The 18609-nt window shown below is 45.8% G+C and overlaps 1 protein-coding gene across 2 annotated transcripts in view; it reads left to right on the top strand.

The window, feature by feature from the left end:
- Positions 1 to 5006, top strand: part of LOC122926624 (solute carrier organic anion transporter family member 1C1-like) — a 41748-nt gene extending 36742 nt beyond the window's left edge. For both annotated transcript variants that reach the window (XM_044278058.1, XM_044278057.1), the window contains exon 15: positions 4304 to 5006. In XM_044278058.1, coding sequence (XP_044133993.1) covers positions 4304 to 4514 — 211 coding nt within the window. In that variant the 3' untranslated portion in view covers positions 4515 to 5006. The remainder of the gene's footprint in view (positions 1 to 4303) is intronic.
- Positions 5007 to 18609: the final 13603 nt, after the last annotated feature.

The raw sequence follows: 18609 nt of genomic DNA, 5'->3' as shown, positions 1-18609 counted from the left end.
CTCGATCCGTCCCGACCGCCGCACGGACGTTGCCTGTGCAAATTGCAGTCCCCAATGCATGGAACGGCCGCACAACGGCCGTGTGCATGAGGTCTAACTGATCGAAATAACTGATCACATAGCTGAAGTGTGAACTCAGCCTTAGGGCTCGTTCACACGAACGTATTTTGCGTTTTGTATACGGGGCGTTTTCTGCGTTCCGCATACGGTCCGTATACGGTCCGTATACGGAAGCATTAATTTCAATGGGTCCGCAAAAGATACGGACAGCACTCTGTGTGCTGTCCGCATCCGTTGCTCCGTTCCGTGGCCCTGCAAAAATTATGAGTCCCGTCCTATTCTTGTCCGTTTTGCAGACAAGAATAAGCATTTCTATAATGGACCTCCTGTTCCCTTCCGCAAATTGCGGAAGACAGACGGGTGGCATCCGTTTTTAGCGGATTTGCTATTTACGGACCGCAAAAAACGGCACGGTCGTGTGAACGAGCCCTTAGAGGTCAGTTGATGGTTGAGCATCAGTTGAACAAACAATCATGTGTTCACAGACACAGCCAGGCTTGGACTGCCCACAGGGGACCAGGGGAATCCGCCGGTGGGCCCCTGAGAAAGGTGGGCCCCCTGTCCACCAGCACAGCATCTCAAATAACCTATATTGATATAACAAAAATGGGTAGACTATCCAGTTTATTATTATAGACACATCAGAAGGTTAAGATGGCCTCTAGCAATAGAGGCATGCCAGCCAGTATCCTCTCTTACCTGGGACCCACCATTTGAAGTTGTTGCAGAGACTCCCATAATGAATCATCTTGTAGCGTCTTGTTGCTGTCTGCCTCTGTGTGGGCAGGTAATATTTGCATGTCGCTGTACAGTGGGCCCCCAGAATGATTTTTACTGGTGGGCCCTAAGCATCCCAGTCCGACACTGGACACAGCCACAGACATTTTCGTCTTTATTAGCTGGTAGAGTTGTTCAAACTGACCATACACGTTCAATGACCCGGGCGACGTATGAGGAAACTTTTATTCAACTATAAGAAAATTAAACACTGCTGACATATTTTCAGATGATTACAAAAAACAAAATGGCTGCACACCGTTATATATACAAACAATAGAGCTATGAAATGGGGGTCATTATAGATATAAGTGGTACAATACCGACTATAAATGAGTAATGAAAGCTCTTAGCGCACATACGTGTCGGGCCCATCTACCAGGCGTCAAGATGGCTTCCGCAGATGGGGAAGCCACCTTGACGCCTGGTAGATGGGCCCAACACGTATGTGCACTAAGAGCTTCCATTACTCATTTATAGTCGGTATTGTACCACTTTTATCTAGAATGACCCCCATTTCATAGCTCTATTGTTTGTATATATCACGGTGTGCAGCCATTTTGTTTTTTGGAATTATGCTTGCTTCATGGATATGCACCTGTGATCCTGAAGGTTCTAGTCAAAATTTTATTGCAATATTTTCAGATGATAATGGTCTATCATCAGTTGGCTAAAACGATCATTCCTTGCTAAATTCCACCCGACAAACGATAGTTTTGGGTGAAGTCGTCCATTTTGTTAAATTTTAGATGTGTATGGTCACCTTAAGGCCTCTTGCACACAACCGTATGTATTTTGCGGTCCGCAAAAAACGGATCCGCAAAAAATACGGATGATATTCATGTGCATAACGTATTTTTGAGAAAGGAACAGCTGGCTCCTAATAGAACAGTCCTATCCTTGTCCGTAATGCGGACAATAATAGGACATGTTCTACTTTTTTGCAGAACGGAAATAAAGAAATACGGAAACAGAATGCACACGGAGTACCTTCCGTTTTTTTTTTTTTTGCGGTACCACTGAAATGAATGGTTCCGTATACGTCCGCAAAAAAAAAAGGAATGGACGCGGAAAGAAAATACGTTTGTGTGCAAGAGGCCTTAGTCTGTCCCATTGTTGTTTGCATCCAGATACATCCATGTTTGCATCCTGTGTGTATCTAGGTCTGTGCACACAGCTGAGTGTTTGTTACAATGGGGCAACAGGGTGGCTTAGTGGTGGGATCCTGGTTTTGATTCAGACCAAAGACAACCTCTATATGGAGTTTGTATGTTCTCCCCGTGTTTGCGTGGCTTTCCTCTGGGTAATCTGGTTTCCTCCTACACTACAAATAAATACTGATAGGGAACTTAGAGTGTGAGCCCCGGTGGGGACAGCTTTATGCTAATGTCTGTAAAGTGCTGAGGAATATGTCAGCGCTATATAAGTGAGTAAAATAAAATAAATACATGTGTAGACAATGCTCGGTGAGCTCAACCCACCAGCAGAATAAATCTTGGTAATATCCTGGATGCCAGGCTCCTAGCTCTACCTACACTGATATATTGTAACAAGTCCTCAGCAGTGTGAGAACGACCCGTCACCTCTGCTGACATGTTTAGTAGCTACTTGTGTTCCAAATGTAATAACAATTCTGGGGCATCTATTCTTATGACTCTATGTGGTTTCATTCCTCTATAAATCCTGCTAGAAGTTTATGAATGAATTGCTAGCTATCTCTAATAAAGGACCAAATGAGTGTCCCCCTGCACAGTGTGACACTGGCAGCACTTAAAGGGGTTGTCTCACTTCAGCAAGGGGCATTTATCATATAGAGAAAATTAATACAAGGCACTTACTAATGTATTGTGATTGTCCATATTGCTTCCTTTGTTGGCTGGATTCATTTTTCCGTTCACATTAAACACTGCTCGTTTCCATGGTTACAACCACCCTGCAATCCATCAGCGGTGGCAGTGCTTGAATAATATAGAAAAAAGCATCAGCTTATGTGCACTCCCATGGTCCTGGCCACTAGAGAGGCCAACACTTTTTCCTATAAAGTGCAAGCACGCCCACCACTGATGGATTGCTGAGGGGTTGTAACCATGGAAACGAGCAGTGTATAATGTGATAGAAAAATGAATCCAGCCAGCAAAGGAAGCATTATAGACAATCACAATACATTAGTAAGTGCCTTGTATTAACTTTCTCTACATGATAAATGCCATTTGATGAAGTGACAAAACCCCTTAAATGGATATTGCCAGACTGTGCACTAGGACACCCCCAAACTGGCAACACCCAGTTGGACCTTAATTGTATGCAGAACAGCAGCTCTTTAATCTAGAACACCTAAATTTAGGCAGAACCTTAAGGCCTCTTGCACACAACCGTATGCCCTCCGAGATATACGGTCCGTTAGTGGGCCATATGTCCCGGAGCGGCATAGATCGTGCGCATGGGAGCACACAGCATCATACATTACAATGATGGTGTGCAAGTTGGGCCGCCCGTGGGGCTATTGTACCGCACTCATATGATCTCATGAGTGCGGGGCAATACCCCCGCGGGCGGCCCGACGTGCACAGCATAATTGTAATCTATGATGCTGCGTGCTCCCGTGTGCATGATCTATGCTGCTCTGGGACCTATGGCCCGCTCACGGACCGTATATCTTGGAGGGCATACGGTTGTGTGCAAGGGCCCTAAGGCTGAACATAAAAAAAATAACTGTTCCGCCTAGTGCAGGGCTGGAGGGAACAGAGCATGACACAGGGATCCCATGAGGATTAACTGGGAATCATCCTTTGAGTAACGTTTCACCCGCTGCACTCGGCAGACCACACTGCATCAGTTTTACCTAGAGCATTGTTGGGGTTGTCCCACTATTAAACATCATCTTAAATTTTATAGATCATACAAAATGAAGCATAATTGCCAACTATGACCCAACGAAGTTTTGATATGTAGTGACATAGTACAGCGCCACCTAGTGCCCATTCACTTATATAGTATGCTGTCACTTGGTGTTCATAGTGCATAGAAACATGCACAGCCATCTACTGAACTGAGTGTCGGTGGACACACATGCTCAGTCGCTCTCCCCACAGTTAAGACTTTGCATAGTGATCCTCTGCTCACTGCAGAGCAGATAACAGCGATAGCTTTCTGTAGGGAAGAGATATTTATTAGGTCCTCTGCTGTGAAGAAAGTGTGCAGAGACCTGGTTGTGGGGAGAGTGACTGAGCGTGTGTGACCAGCAGCAGTAGATGGACATGCACATTGCTATACACTTTGAACACCAGATGGTGCTATACTATGTGGGTTAATGTCATAACTCTTCGCTGGATTATTTAACATCATTGTAGAGGGTAAATATGCTCCATTCTTTATGATCTATAAAATGCACATGTTGTGGTGGGACAACGCCTTTACGTTTTTTTTGTCCCCGTGCCTGTGACTGATTTGCACTGTCTCTGTACAGGTTCATCTATCTAGGGATGACGCTGGCACTCGGTGTTGTCTTCCTCAGCCTTTCCACCGCTGTTCTCTACATACTGAAAAAGCAATGTCCAACGGGAAAGAACAGTCCATCTGGTAATGGCTGTAAGAGATCCTCGCTGCCCTCCAACCTGGTCGGTAACGTTCACCTGCTACAGTCGCGTTACTGGATGCAAAAGGAGACCCGCCTCTAGCACCATTGTTGCAAGAATTTCCCAGCATCCGCACTTCCAGCAATTAATGACTCGTTAGCAATAAAATATGAGCAGTTCTACAGAAATCATGAAGATCGGATGCCGCTGAACAATGGCCGCTCCTATAGATCATAACATTAGAAGAGGCAAGAGCCAATCAGAGCACAGGGATGTGAACGTGTCAGTCAGTAGAGGTACAGAGCTGAGTAACAACTAACATATAGCCTCCACTGGGGTTATCCTAAAGCCTTCCTAGATGCTTAATTATGACACCTCCATCGCTCCTGTATCTCTAGACGACTGAGCAGATATGCCGTGCAGGACCCTGGGAGAGCTGAGTGATAACTATTAGGCACCAGCTCAGTAGGAAATAACGAATCCTAGCACTCTGCAGAATTATTCAGTTCGGTAACTTCTGCTCATATATAGCTGGACAGATCTGCTTTTCAGGAGTTTGGGAAAGCTGGGTGAAAAACCATGTATGGCAGTAATAGCTTTACCAGGATCAGATACCAATAATAAGTGGATGAACTGAAGACAGCAACTCCAGGATTGATATTTTCTGGAATTTTTACATTTTTTAATAAAAATCTTAGAAGTTTCTAATAATAGTTTTGTGATATTTGCGGATGGTGACGTCGCCGCGCTCGCTCTGATATTCGTGGACAATTATCAGTAATTTATCCGTCATAACAATGATGAGTTAATGCTGCTCCGCAGACTTCTTCCGGCTCTTAGTGATTTCACTTTAATTGGGTGACAATAATTATCCGCTATTAAATGCAACAATGTAACGGGGATCGTATGTACAAATAATAATACCACCCCCCCCCCCCACACACACACCATAAGTGCTCTAATAATACTGTACTGCCGTCAAGTATCAACTGAACATTTCCTGGAATTTTACATCTACAGTAGCGCCTCATGCACCGTTGTTCTGGTCCGCATCCGAGCCGCAGTTTTTGTGGCTCGGGTGCGGACCCATTCACTTTAATGGGGCCGCAAAAGATGCGGACAGCACTCCGTGTGCTGTCCGCATCCGTTGCTCCGTTTCGTAGCCCTGCAAAAAAAAATAACATGTCCTATTCTTGTCCGTTTTGCGGACAAGAATAGGCATTTCTACAATGGGCCGTCTGTTCCGTTCTACAAATTGCGGAAGGCACACAGGGGGCTTCCGTGTTTTGCAGATCCGCAATTTGCGGACCCCAAAAATCGGAACGGTCGAGTGCATAAGGCCTAACTAGAATTTGCAACAGTCAATTTCTAACGCTTTCCTGTTGGCTGTCAGGTTACAGGGCTTTACACCTCATTGCTACCTCCTGCTGGTTCAGCATCTGTATTGAACTTCCTCTGCTGCAGTAGACTCAGAAAGACTCAATTTAGGCCCCTTTCACACGAGCGAGTGTTCCGTGCGGGTGCAATACATGACGTGAACACAAAGCACCCACACTGAATCCTGACCCATATATTTCAGTCGGTCTGTGTACATGAGCGTTTTTTTTCACACATCACTTCTGCGTTGCGTGAAAAACGCAGCATGTTCTATATTCTGCGTTTTTCACGCAGCCCTGGCCCCATAGAAGTGAATGGGGCTTCAGAAAAAAACGCATTGCATCCGCAAGCAAGTGCAGATGCAGTGCATTTCTCACTGATGGTTGCTAGAAGATGATGTTTGTAAACCTTCCGTTTTTTTATCATGCGGCCTTAGGCCCCTTTCACACGGGCGAGAATTCTGCGTGAGGTGAACGTATTGCACCCGCACTGAATCCGGACCCATTCACTTCTATGGGACTGTGCACATGAGCGGTGATTTTCACACATCACTTGTGCATTGCGTGAAAATCGCAACATGTTCTATATTCTGCATTTTTCACGCAATGCAGGTTCCATATAAATGAATGGGGCTGCGTGAAAATCTAAAGCATCCACAAACACCTGGTAGAGGGAAGAAAAAAAAATAATAATGTGGTATGTGGTTGCATAAGGCTAGGTCTACACGACGACATTTGTCGCGCAACATTTTGTTGCACCAATGTCACACGACAATTTTTATAATGGCGGTCTATGGCGTCGCACTGCAACATGCTGCGACTGCGACGCGACAGTCGCAGAAAATCCATTTGAGATGGATTTTTCTGCGACTGTCGCGTCGCAGTCGCAGCATGTCGCATGTTGCAGTGCGACACCATAGACTGCCATTATAACAATTAGTGCAACAAAATGCTGTGCGAAAAATGTTGCAGTGTAGTTGTGCCCTATCTGTCGCGCGACAAATGTCGTCGTGTAGACCTAGCCTAAGTGTGCACACCCTCTTATTACTGGGGATGTAGCTGTGTTCAGAATTAAGCAATCACATTTAAAATCATGTTAAATAGGAGTCAGCATACTCCTGCCATCATTTAAAGTGCCTCTGATTAACCCCCAAATAAAGTTCTGCTGCTCCAGTTGGTCTTTCCTGAAATTTTCTTAGTCGCATCCCACAGCAAAAGCCATGGTCCACAGAGAGCTTCCATAGTATCAGAGGGATCTCATTGTTAAAAGGTATCAGTCAGGAGAAGGGTACAAAAGAATGTCCAAGGCATTAGATACCATGGAACACAGTGAAGACAGTCATCATCAAGTGGAGAAAATATGGCACAAAAGTGACATTACCAAGAACTGGACATCCCTCCAAAATTGATGAAAAGACGAGAAGAAAACTGGTCTGGGAGGCTACCAAGAGGCCTACAGCAACATTAAAGGAGCTGCAGGAATATCTGGCAAGTACTGGCTGTGGTACATGTGACAACAATCTCCCGTATTTTTCATATGTCTGGGCTATGGGGTAGAGCGGCAATACGAAAACCTTTTCTTACGAAGAAAAACATCCAAGCAAGGCTACATTTTGCAAAAACACATCTGAAGTCTCCCAAAAGCATGTGGGAAAAGGTTTTATGGTCTGATGAAACCAAGGCTGAACTTTTTGGCCATAATTCCAAAAGATATGTTTGGCCCAAAAACAACACTGCACTTCACCAAAAGAACACCATACCCACAGTGAAGCATGGTGGTGGCAGCATCATGCCAAGGGGCTGTTTTCTTCAGATGGAACTGGGGCCTTAGTTAAGCTAGAGGGAATTATGAACAGTTCGAAATACCAGTCAATATTGGCACAAAACCTTCAGGCTTCTGCTAGAAAGCTGAACATGAAGAGGAACTTCATCTTTCAGCATGACAACTACCCAAAGCATACATCCAAATAAACAAACGAATGGCTTCACCAGAAGAAGATTCAAGTTTTGGAATGGCCCAGCCAGAGCCCAGACCTGAATCCGATAGAAAATCTGTAGGGTGATCTGAAGAGGGCTGTGCCCAGGAGATGCCCTCGCAATCTGACAGATTTGGAGTGTTTTTGCAAAGAAGAGTGGGCAAATCTTGCCAAGTCAAAATGTGCCATGCTGATAGACTCATACCCCAAAAGACTGAGTACTGTAATAAAATAACAAGGTGCTTCAACAAAGTATTAGTTTAAGGGTGTGCATACTTATGCAACCATATTATTTTATTTTTATATTTTTCATTCCCTCCACCTATTGAAATATACCTGGGATAGGAATCAGAGCCGGCTTGGGAGCGGAGCACATCGCTCCTAGAGAAAAAGACTCTTAGATCCCATGGTCACATTTAACCATGGCATCTGAGGGGTTAAATATCTGCGTTATTGTCAATCGCAGACATTATCCCTGCTTGTTTTCTGTGAGAAACAGCAGGCCACTGGAGGATATTGCACCCCCTCTTCTCTGTAGCAGGTGCCATCTTTAAAGACCCAACATGTACCATACATGTACAGCGGATGTTGGGAAGGGGTTACAAAGGACTGTCTGTTTTTATAAGTACTTGCCTTCCTCATGTAGTAATAACTTTGAAGCATCTATTTTTATGACTCTATAATGTGCCATTACTTTATTAGAATTTATGAATGAATTACTAGCAGCTTGTAATGAAGGTCCAGATGGGTGTCACTATTTGGAGGTGTATCCCTGCAAAGTGACATTGGCAGCACTGATAGTGGTAGATTGTGCAGAGACACACCTATGGGCATACTGAGAAAAGGCTGGGCTCTCCCACACCTTGCAACCCCTCAGCAACTTCCCCCTGCAGCCCCTCCCCCTCACGACTAGTCGAGACCACCCATACTCGCCATTGTCACTCAAGCCCTATTTGTCCCCTTAGTGCCTCCACACAGTAGTTATTCGCTCTGAAATCCGCCCCAAAAAATGTCATCTGAACCCTCAGGATCCATCTTGCCTTTATTTGAAGAGACTGAAAATGAGCCTGGACCCCTCTAGCTCCAGTAACCAAATATATTGAGTCATCTGAAAACATTATCCGCTAAAGGGGATTTCTGGGATTTTCATATTGATGGCCTATCCTTAGGATAGGTCTTCAATATGAGATCTGCAAAGTACAACTCCTGGCAGCCCCCTGATCAGCTGTTTGAGGAAGCTATGGTGCTCACTGGACCTCTGAGTACCGCAACCTCCTCACAGTGCAGTAAGCCAGATTGGGACCAATGCACACTGGCGCAAGACTAAGTGCTGACTGGGTCAGGTGTAGGTATAGTTCTCCTGAGTACGGCGATACCACATGTGTGACACTTTTTTGCAGCCTAGATGCGCAAAGGGGCCAAAATTCCTTTTAGGACGGCATTTTTAGACATTTGGATCCCAGACTTCTTCTCACGCTTTACGGCCCCTAAAATGCCAGGGCAGTATAAATACCCCTCATGTGACCCCCTTTTGGAAAGAAGACACCCCAAGGTATTCAATGAGGGGCATGGCGAGTTCATAGAATTTTTCTTTTTTGGCACAAGTTAGCGGAAATAGATTTTATTTTGTTTTTTCTCACAAAGTCTCCCTTTCCGCTAACTTGGGACAAAAATTTCAATCTTTCATGGACTCAATATGCCCCTCAGCGAATACCTTGGGGTGTCTTCTTTCCAAAATGGGGTCATTTGTGTGGTGTTTGTACTGCTCTGGCATTTAAGGGTCTCCGCAATCATTACATGTATGGCCAGCATTAGGAGTTTCTGCTATTCTCCTTATATTGACTAGTTGTCCTGCTAGGCCAGGCATCCTCAAACTGCGGCCCTCCAGCTGTTGTAAAACTACAACTCCCAGCATGCACGAACAGCCTACAGCTATCAGCCTACAGCAGGGCATTGTGGGAGTTGTAGTTTTACAACAGCTGGAGGGCCGCAGTTTGAGGATGCCTGTGCTAGGCGGTTGTGTGGAAGCTTGGCTGTGAGCTGGATTACATCACCTTCAGACCTTGTTCACACCATAGGTAGCTTAGTGGTAGGACCCCTTGCCATGCTGAGAACCGTGACGTGGTGCATGATAGGCTCCGATATCTTCCTGACAGAAATATATTGGCAAAAGTCTCAGCTTTTAATATCTGCATTTATGACTAGCCAGTATAGTCAGTGGCATATCCGTTTGGTGCATTTCTTCTGTGATTTATATAATTATATTTTCATCCGCACAATGCTCCGTTTTGTGTAGGATACCTTTGTGGTGCATGTGGACCGTGCCGACATCCTCCACCGTATGCAAAAAAAAAAAAAGAAAAAATTTTTTTTTTTTGCTGGGGATAGTAGTTTGCTGCGGTCCACATGCGGTGGGGCTGCTCCCCCAATGAAAAACACGCTACAGTGTTAGGGGTTGAGCAGCTTCCCCAGATTTGCCACTATATTTCTGTGTTTTTATTCTCCTTATATTGAGCATAAAGGTAATGAGATATTTTTTTTCCGTTCAGCCTCTGGGCTGAAAGAAAAAATGAACGGCACAGATTTCTTCATTCGCATCGATCAATGTGGATGAAAAAATCTCTGCCCAAAAAAAAAGGAGGGGAAAGGCGTCTGCCAGGACATAGGAGCTCCGCCCAACATCCATACCCACTTAGCTCATATGCCCTGGCAAACCCGATTTCTCCATTCACATCAATCGATGTGGATGAATAAATCATTGCCGGGATTTATTTTTTTATATACAAAGTGTTTGCCAAAGCATATGAACACCGCCGCCCCCTCAGCTCGTATGCCTTGGCAAACATATCTTTTACTGCAGAGTAGAAATCTCGTCTTGCAGCGCCACATACACCGACTTTTGTGTAATCTGACAGCAGCGCAATGCTTCTGTCAGAATGCACATCAGTGCTGCAGCTAGTCGATCGGTTGGTCCACCTGGAAGGTAAAAAAAAAAAAGAGAAAACCAGGCTGCAACGCAATACATTTATTAACTTTATAATAACACTTGAACGGAACATATAAACTTAATTAAAATTTTTGAACAGAACGTTAACTTTTTTGCTTACTGGTGATTTTTTTTAGTTTTTAGTTTTTTTACCTTTATAGGACAAACCTCCCCTTCCCCATGGGACAATGTGCAAAGCGCAAATCGCCCAGAGATGTGGCGAAGTGCGTTATGCACTTTGTCCCAGGTGAAAGGAGAGGTTTGCAGCAGCTCTGTGTGAATGGGCCCTAATAGCCCTGTGTGCCTGTCCTGTGAGATGCAATCCCTAAGCTAAGTGTACCTGTGTGTGGTACTTCCGGAAACACTCCCCTAAGTATAGGGCAGGGTGGTCAGGGCAGTTAGGACAGAAATAGCGGGTGTCACGCCTTATTCCACTCCTGCTACAGACACAACATCTTTTTCCGGGTGACGGTTGGGTTGAGGTACCAGCAACGACATTGGGGAAATGTTGCTCGTGTAGACGGCTCACTACACTGGTTGTTGGGGCCACGGAACATCCTGGATACCGGAGGTTCTCGATGATCTCTTCCTGAAATTTGAGGAAGGATCCTGTTCTCCCAGCCTTACTTGTAGAGAACAAAACTATTATATACAGCCAATTGAATCAAATATACAGACACCTTCTTATACCAGCGTCTGGTGTGTCGGGAAACTAGATAAGGAGCCAACATCTGGTCATTAAAGTCCACCCCTCCCATGAGCGAATTATAGTCGTGGACACAGAGGGGCTTTTCAATGACACTGGTTGCTCGTTCAATTTGTATTGTCGTGTCTGCATGAATGGAGGAGAGCATGTAAACGTCACACTTGTCTCTCCATTTCACTGCGAGCAGTTCTTCATTACACAAGGCAGCCCTCTCCCCCCTTGCAAGACGGGTGGTAACGAGCGGTTGGGGGAAGCCCCGGCGACTAGGTCGCGCGGTGCCACAGCAGCCAATCTGTTCTAGGAACAAATGCCTGAAGAGGGCCACACTTGTGTAGAAATTGTCCATATAAACATGATACCCCTTGCCAAATAAGGGTGACACCAAGTCCCAGACTGTCTTCCCACTGCTCCCCAGGTAGTCAGGGCAACCGACCGGCTCAAGGGTCTGATCTTTACCCTCATAGATCCGAAATTTGTGGGTATAGCCTGTGGCCCTTTGACAGAGCTTATACAATTTGACCCCATACCGGGCGCGCTTGCTTGGGATGTATTGTTTGAAGCCAAGGCGCCTGGTAAAATGTATAAGGGACTCGTATACGCAGAGGTTTTGCTCAGGTGTATACAAATCTGCAAATTTGTTGCTGAAGTGGTCTATGAGGGGCCGAATTTTGTGGAGCCGGTCAAAAGCTGGGTGGCCTCTGGGACGGGAGGTGGTGTTGTCGCTAAAGTGCAGGAAACGCAGGATGGCCTCAAATCGTGCCCTGGACATGGCAGCAGAGAACATGGGCATGTGATGAATTGGGTTCGTGGACCAATATGACCGCAATTCATGCTTTTTGGTCAGACCCATGTTGAGGAGAAGGCCCAGAAAATAATTTTATTCGGAAAACTTGGACGGGTTTCCACCGGAAAGGCTGGGCATAATAGCTTCCCGGGTTGGCAGCTATAAATTGAGTGGCATACCGATTTGTTTCTGCCGTGACTATGTCCAAGAGCTCTGCAGTCAAGAACAGCTCAAAAAATCCCAGTGCCGAACCGATCTGAGCTGTCTCAACCCGAATTCCAGACTGGGCGGTGAAAGGGGGAACTAATGGTGCGGCTGAAGTTGGGGACTGCCAATCAGGGTTTGCCAGCATCTCAGGGACTCTACGGGCCTGTCTGTGCGGTGGCTGCGACGGGGTAACTATTGCACGTTCCACCGTACCAGCTTCAACTACCCTTCTGGTGCTCGCCACTTCACCATGTTGTACGGCAGTGCTGGTACTAGGTCCAGGGTGGGCTGCGCTGCTGGTGTATGCCTCACCACGTAATCCGACAGCGCCAGCCCCACTCTGCTGCCCTTGAAGCGGATTCTGCGCAACCTGTGGTGTAGCAACACGGGGCCGGGTACGCCTGGTGGTATCAGGGACCTCAACCTCCTCGTCCGAACTTTGGGTCAGACTGCCACTGCTTTCTACAGGTTCATATTCTGACCCGCTGCATTCGTCAGATGAGGGTTCCCATTCCTCACCCGACTGGGTCAGTAGCTTGTAGGCCTCTTCAGAAGAATACCCCCTGTTTGACATTTGGTCAACTAAATTTAGGGGGTATTCCCTGAGACTACCCAAGAAAAAAGCAAGCCTGTCTTACAAATGGGAGACTAGCGAAGTACCGGAAGCCGCTGTGATTGATAAAAAATATCAAAACTGATTTTTTTTTATCGCCGCAGCGCTTGTAAAGTGATTGTGTAGTGATAAAAAAAAATTGTCACTGCACGCGGGCGGGCGTGGGTTAACGAACGTGTGGGCGACCGATCAGGCATGATCGGGCAAACACAGAATTTTGGGTGGAGGGCGAACCAAGGTGACACTAATACTATTATAGATCTGACTGTGATCAGTTTTGATCACTTACAGATACTATAAAAGTACAAATGCTGATTAGCGATACGCTAGTCAGCGAATCAGTGACTGCGGTGCGGTGGGCTGGGCGCTAAACGATCGCTAAACTACCTAACCAAGGGGCCTAAACTATCCCTAAAACCTAACGGTCAATACCAGTGGAAAAAAAAAAGTGACAGTTTACACTGATCACTTTTTTCCCTTTCACTAGGTGATTGACAGGGGCGATCAAGGGGTTAATTGGGGTGATGGGCGGTGATCTGGGGCTAAGTGTAGTGTTTTGTGTGTACTGACTGTGATGTCTGCTCCTCTGCTGGAACCAACCGACGAAAAGGACCAGCAGAGGAGCAGAGAAGCCATTTAACACCTTATATTTATAAATATAAGGTGTTATATGGCTTGTGATTCGTTTTTTTTGAAAATCATCTGCCTGCTAGCCACGATCGTTGGCTGGCAGGCTGATGATGTAATACCACTCTAACTTTTGCCGGCCCGCGATGCACATGCGCGGGCCGGCTTTGAGCATCATCTCGCGTCTCGCGAGATGACGCGCCAATGCGTGACTCTGCCTGAGACAGCCGCCTCCGGACCGCGATCCTGCGTTAGTCGGTCTGGAGGCGGTTAAGGACTCAAGCTTAGCCTTTATGTAACTCCTTATGATTTCATTGTCCTTTCTCTGGTCCTTCAGTGACTGTAACTTGCATGCACTGTTGCCAAGTCATATTAAAACACTATGGGGGAGATTTATCAAGAGCGCCTAACAGTAAAACTGGCTTAGTTGCCTATAGCAACCAATCAGATTCCGCCTTTCCTTTTCCAAAGGAGTGCTAAATCTCCCCCTATGTGTAAAGCAGTGTATTGGCTCAGCTACCTGCTTGTGGTAGCTCCTGTCGGTGGGAGCACAGGTAGGATTCCCAGCAGGTATGAGTAGAGACTGTAGAGTAGTGTATCAGGCTTTGGGTAGGCTTGGGATAGCCCTCTGTATCGATCCACAGGGAAGCGAGGTGGTTCTAGTGCAGTGACACTCTTACAGTATTGCTGGCCCCTTAGTGTCCCCCTTAAAGTAGTGAAGCCCGTGCAGTGGTAAAGGGTTACCTTTTTCAGTCATTGATGATATATAGCTAAGATATGCCATTAATGTCAGATAGGGACCCACTTCCATCTCCGGCACAGGGCACCCGAAGAGGAGGACAGCACACCACGCATGTGCAGCATGCTGTCCGTTCACTTCTATGGGAGTTCCAAAGTGGGGAATGGAGAGCGCACTGTGCTTTCATGGCCACGTCTCCATTCACAGCTTACTGTTTTCAGAACTCCCAGAGTGGTGAATGGAGGGTGGTCGAACATGCACTGTACATTCTCCTTTACTTTGAGGGGCCCGTTTTGGAGACAGGAGCAGGTCCTACTGATATGCCCTTCAGTGTCTGAGATGGGAATAACCCTTTAATAAAATAAAAAAGTAATACTGATCTAGCCTGTTTCCCTGAAGAACGGACAAGGCCGGCCTTAGGCCTTATTCACACGTCAGTGTTGTGGTCAGTGATTTCCATTAGCAATTGCGAGCCCCAGACCAGTGGTGGAGGCTACACATAAGGTATACGCGAAAGATCTGCTCCGGTTCTGTGTTTAGAGCCGCACTTGATTTTGGCTCACAATCACTTATGGAAATCACTGACCGAATACTGACAGTGTGAATAAAGCCTTGGGTTTGATGGCAGCCTGTGCAGAACACACTCACATAATTTAGTTTTATCTTTTTAACGAAAATAAGATGAATCTTTGTAAACTCCTTCACTATATCAAATATAGGATATCAAATATATTCCAGTAGTTGCCAAACAAGTGTCAGTTACTGCTGTAGTTACATCCCAGAGTTATGTTAGAAAACTCTTTTACCCCGCGACAGCCTGTTAAGTGTATGTATATTGTCATTCTGGGTAATCTAACATTGCATCCTTCATTATATGCACCTTCTAGGCCTGTTTCATGTATTTGCTGTAGTTTTCTATGTACACCAGCAGGGGGGAAGCAATGTGTCAGCAGGACCTTAGACAGTTTAGTGTTTCTAAACTGGAATAGTACATTCCAGTTTAGCTCCCCCTCTATGAGCATAAGTGGGCTGGCCCATGTCCTGTCTCATGGGGAGGAAAGGAAGTTAGAGTTAGTGTGCCAGCTACCCCTGCTTGGGGAAGGCTGTGTTGTAGGAGTTCCCAGTTCTAGGGATCCCAACCCAGGATCGTGCCTCGGCTGAGGCCAAAGATCTCCATTCCCAGTCTGAGCCCTTCAGCCTCAGCTGGTTGACAAGCAAGCAGCCACCTCCAGTCCTCCAGGAAGAGCCATTCCCTGTGAGCATAACTGTGAGTAACATCCAGAGACCAGGAGAAGCCAAATTCCTCCTCAGCTACTCAGTCCCATGCCAAGCAGAAGATAGACAGAGCAGAAGACAGATTCCTGCCACATATTACAGAGCCATAAGCAGACGACTAATCCTGCAAGAGAGCTCCAGGCACATGCTAGATGCAGAAGAGATATTGATCCCTGCCATACATTTCCAATACCTGCTGGGACCCAAGACTATTGCTGTATCTCATATGAATTAATGCTGCCTCCAGTAAAGACAAGTTGAATTATACTTCAAGTCTGGATCTCATTCAGTCCTCAATTACTCCTACTAGCAACACACTCATTTATTGCAAGTGAGCCAGGATCCAGGAGTCCAGCCGTACCCAGGTAGGAGACACCGTTGACATTATACCTACTACCATATAGAGACACTACACCACTCTGGCATTCCTCACCTTGCAAAACCTTAAAGGGCCCTGAGACTGTAACCTGTGCACACTGCAATTTGCGTCACAAACAGAAACTCTTAACTATCATTCACACCTGACCCAGTCAGTGCATATTATTGCGCCAGTGTGCATTAGTCCAATCCAGCTTACTGAACAGGCCACTGTGTTGCCCTCTGTTAATACTGCCATATTGTGATGAGCCAACCATTGTGATGTTAGGTCACGTGAACACAACCAAGCTCAGCACCAATGAATGGCCGTCCATGTTATACCTGGACAGCCTGTGTCTGCCACAGCAGGAACCACACAGGGCGGCACTCTCCTCCATGACATTCATATGCTCAAAAATGGCATATATACAGAGGCTGTTCGCCTTATGCACAAAACCACTGTCATAGAATGGTCCGAAAATCGTGGATCCGTGGTTTTGCATTTTTGTCTGTTGTGTTTTTGATGTACTACCCAATTTGTTCCACAAGTCTGCAAATTACAGCCGTGTTGTTTCAGTCTCTTTTTTTTTTTTTATGCAAAAAAGCCCCAAAGCCCCACGTAGTGGTATTAATAGGGTGTCCGACCTTTTTTATATGGGTCGTTTCAAATCACTTTTGGAATTTGGTTTTTTAGATAGTTCACCATTAGACCTATTTATGTATTCACGTTTGAAACATATATTTGAAACCTCTAGGAATAGGGGTGTTATTTTTTCACGAGAGAATATATTTTTTGATTTTTGTGACGCTCAGAAGTATGAAAAAGTGAAGCTATCTAGACTTTACGCGAAACTCCGAACGGCACTGGCAACTGTAACACCTTTTAAAAGTACAGATAAGTGGGAGCAAGAGTTGAATTGCCCCCCACTGCAGTGGTCTACTATTTATAGGAATGTGAAAAAGGCGACAGTTTCCAGTGCGCATAGGTTAATTCAATTTAAGATACTCCATAGACTGTATTGTACGCCTAAAACCCAAGGAAAATTTCCCCAAAATAAAGATAGGGATTGCTGCTGCTCTAAATGTGGATATGTTAATGCAAACTATGTTCATCTGCTTTGGAGCTGCAGCAAAATAAGAAGTTATTGGGATGAGGTTTTCGCTACCCTACAAAAGGAGAGTTCAATGAACTATAACCCGGGAATTTTGATAGTGATTTTTGGGGATTATGGGTCAGAAGTGGAAGTCCCGCCTCAGGCTAGACGGATTTGGATGCGGGGATTGATGGTTGCTAAGGCTATATTGTTAAAGTATTGGGGCTCTGTCTCCCCGCCCTCAATAAGGGAGTGGGGTTCATACCTCCAAAGAATTAAGGTATATGAGGACATTGAAAGGAAACGGAGAGTTGCACGCATAACTGCATAGCTATAACTAATACTGATACTATTCTATATAATAATGAATGGAGGGACGGCAGCCAATGGGGGGGGGGGGGGGGGGTTATATAGTTTATTATTATATAATACTTTGAGGGTGTCCTTAGGATGTTGTGTAGAATTTTTCTTGTAATGACGTCTATGATTGCCATGCTGGGCACACCGCTGTGATTAATATTGTTTTATGTATTAATATTATGACTTGGAAAATAAAAATATATATTTATTAAAAAAAAAAAAAAGCCCCAACCCTCTAGAAACACCCATGGGAAGGTCCCATAGATTTCAGTGTGGTTTATTCTATGTTTTGACTGCCGCTGTTCACTGGCTGTTAAAAAAAAAAACGTCCATGTGAAACCTCAGCCGTGTTAGCCCCCCTTTTGAGGAATATGGATTAATATTTACTGTCAGCCATGTCCTCACACCCCCATCTGCTGACAGATAACGGAGGTAGGGAACTCCACAGGAGGGCCCTGCTTCAAAGCCCCAACCCGATTGTCCTCTGATGCACCTCTTGGCATGTCCAGTGTACATGCAAAATTAGGTCCCCTCCCCCAGCCATCTGAGTGTCAGTTGGCAAGGAAGAAAGCCCCCAGGGGGTCCAGGCTTCAAGGAGAAGGTCACACCTCAGTGCACCAGTTTGGAGCCAACTGAATCCTGCAGGAAAACCCTCAGCATGGGGTATCCGCCCTTGCCCAGGATCAATGAGACCTCCCAGACATGTTGGCACCTACCTTTCATAAGGAATTATGAATCGCCTGGCCATCGCAGGTGCAAACCGGATACATATTTGTGTCCCGGTGGCCACGAGGTACGTTCCCATGGTCTTTGTTTACTGGGACGAGGTCAGGGTAGGGAGATATCCATATCTCCCCATAGAAACCACATAACGGTACCAGGTTTGGGCTCTACTTGTAGCCGGAACCCAGGCAGGTCCATTGGTCCCAGAACCATCTCCCTGTGACCCTCTGGTCTGGAGCTATGAACCCTAAAAGGTTTTGTGGGTCATTTGCTGCCAGCCCAGAAGAGGGGGAGTGGAACCCTCCCTGAGGCCGGGAGGGGAGGGGCTGGCTACAGGTTAAAAGTCGGGTGCCAGCAAGTAGGCGTGTTTTTCT

This window comes from Bufo gargarizans, chromosome 2, assembly GCF_014858855.1.
Source record: "Bufo gargarizans isolate SCDJY-AF-19 chromosome 2, ASM1485885v1, whole genome shotgun sequence".
NCBI lineage: Eukaryota > Metazoa > Chordata > Amphibia > Anura > Bufonidae > Bufo > Bufo gargarizans.
This window is presented reverse-complemented; position numbering and strand designations above follow the sequence as displayed.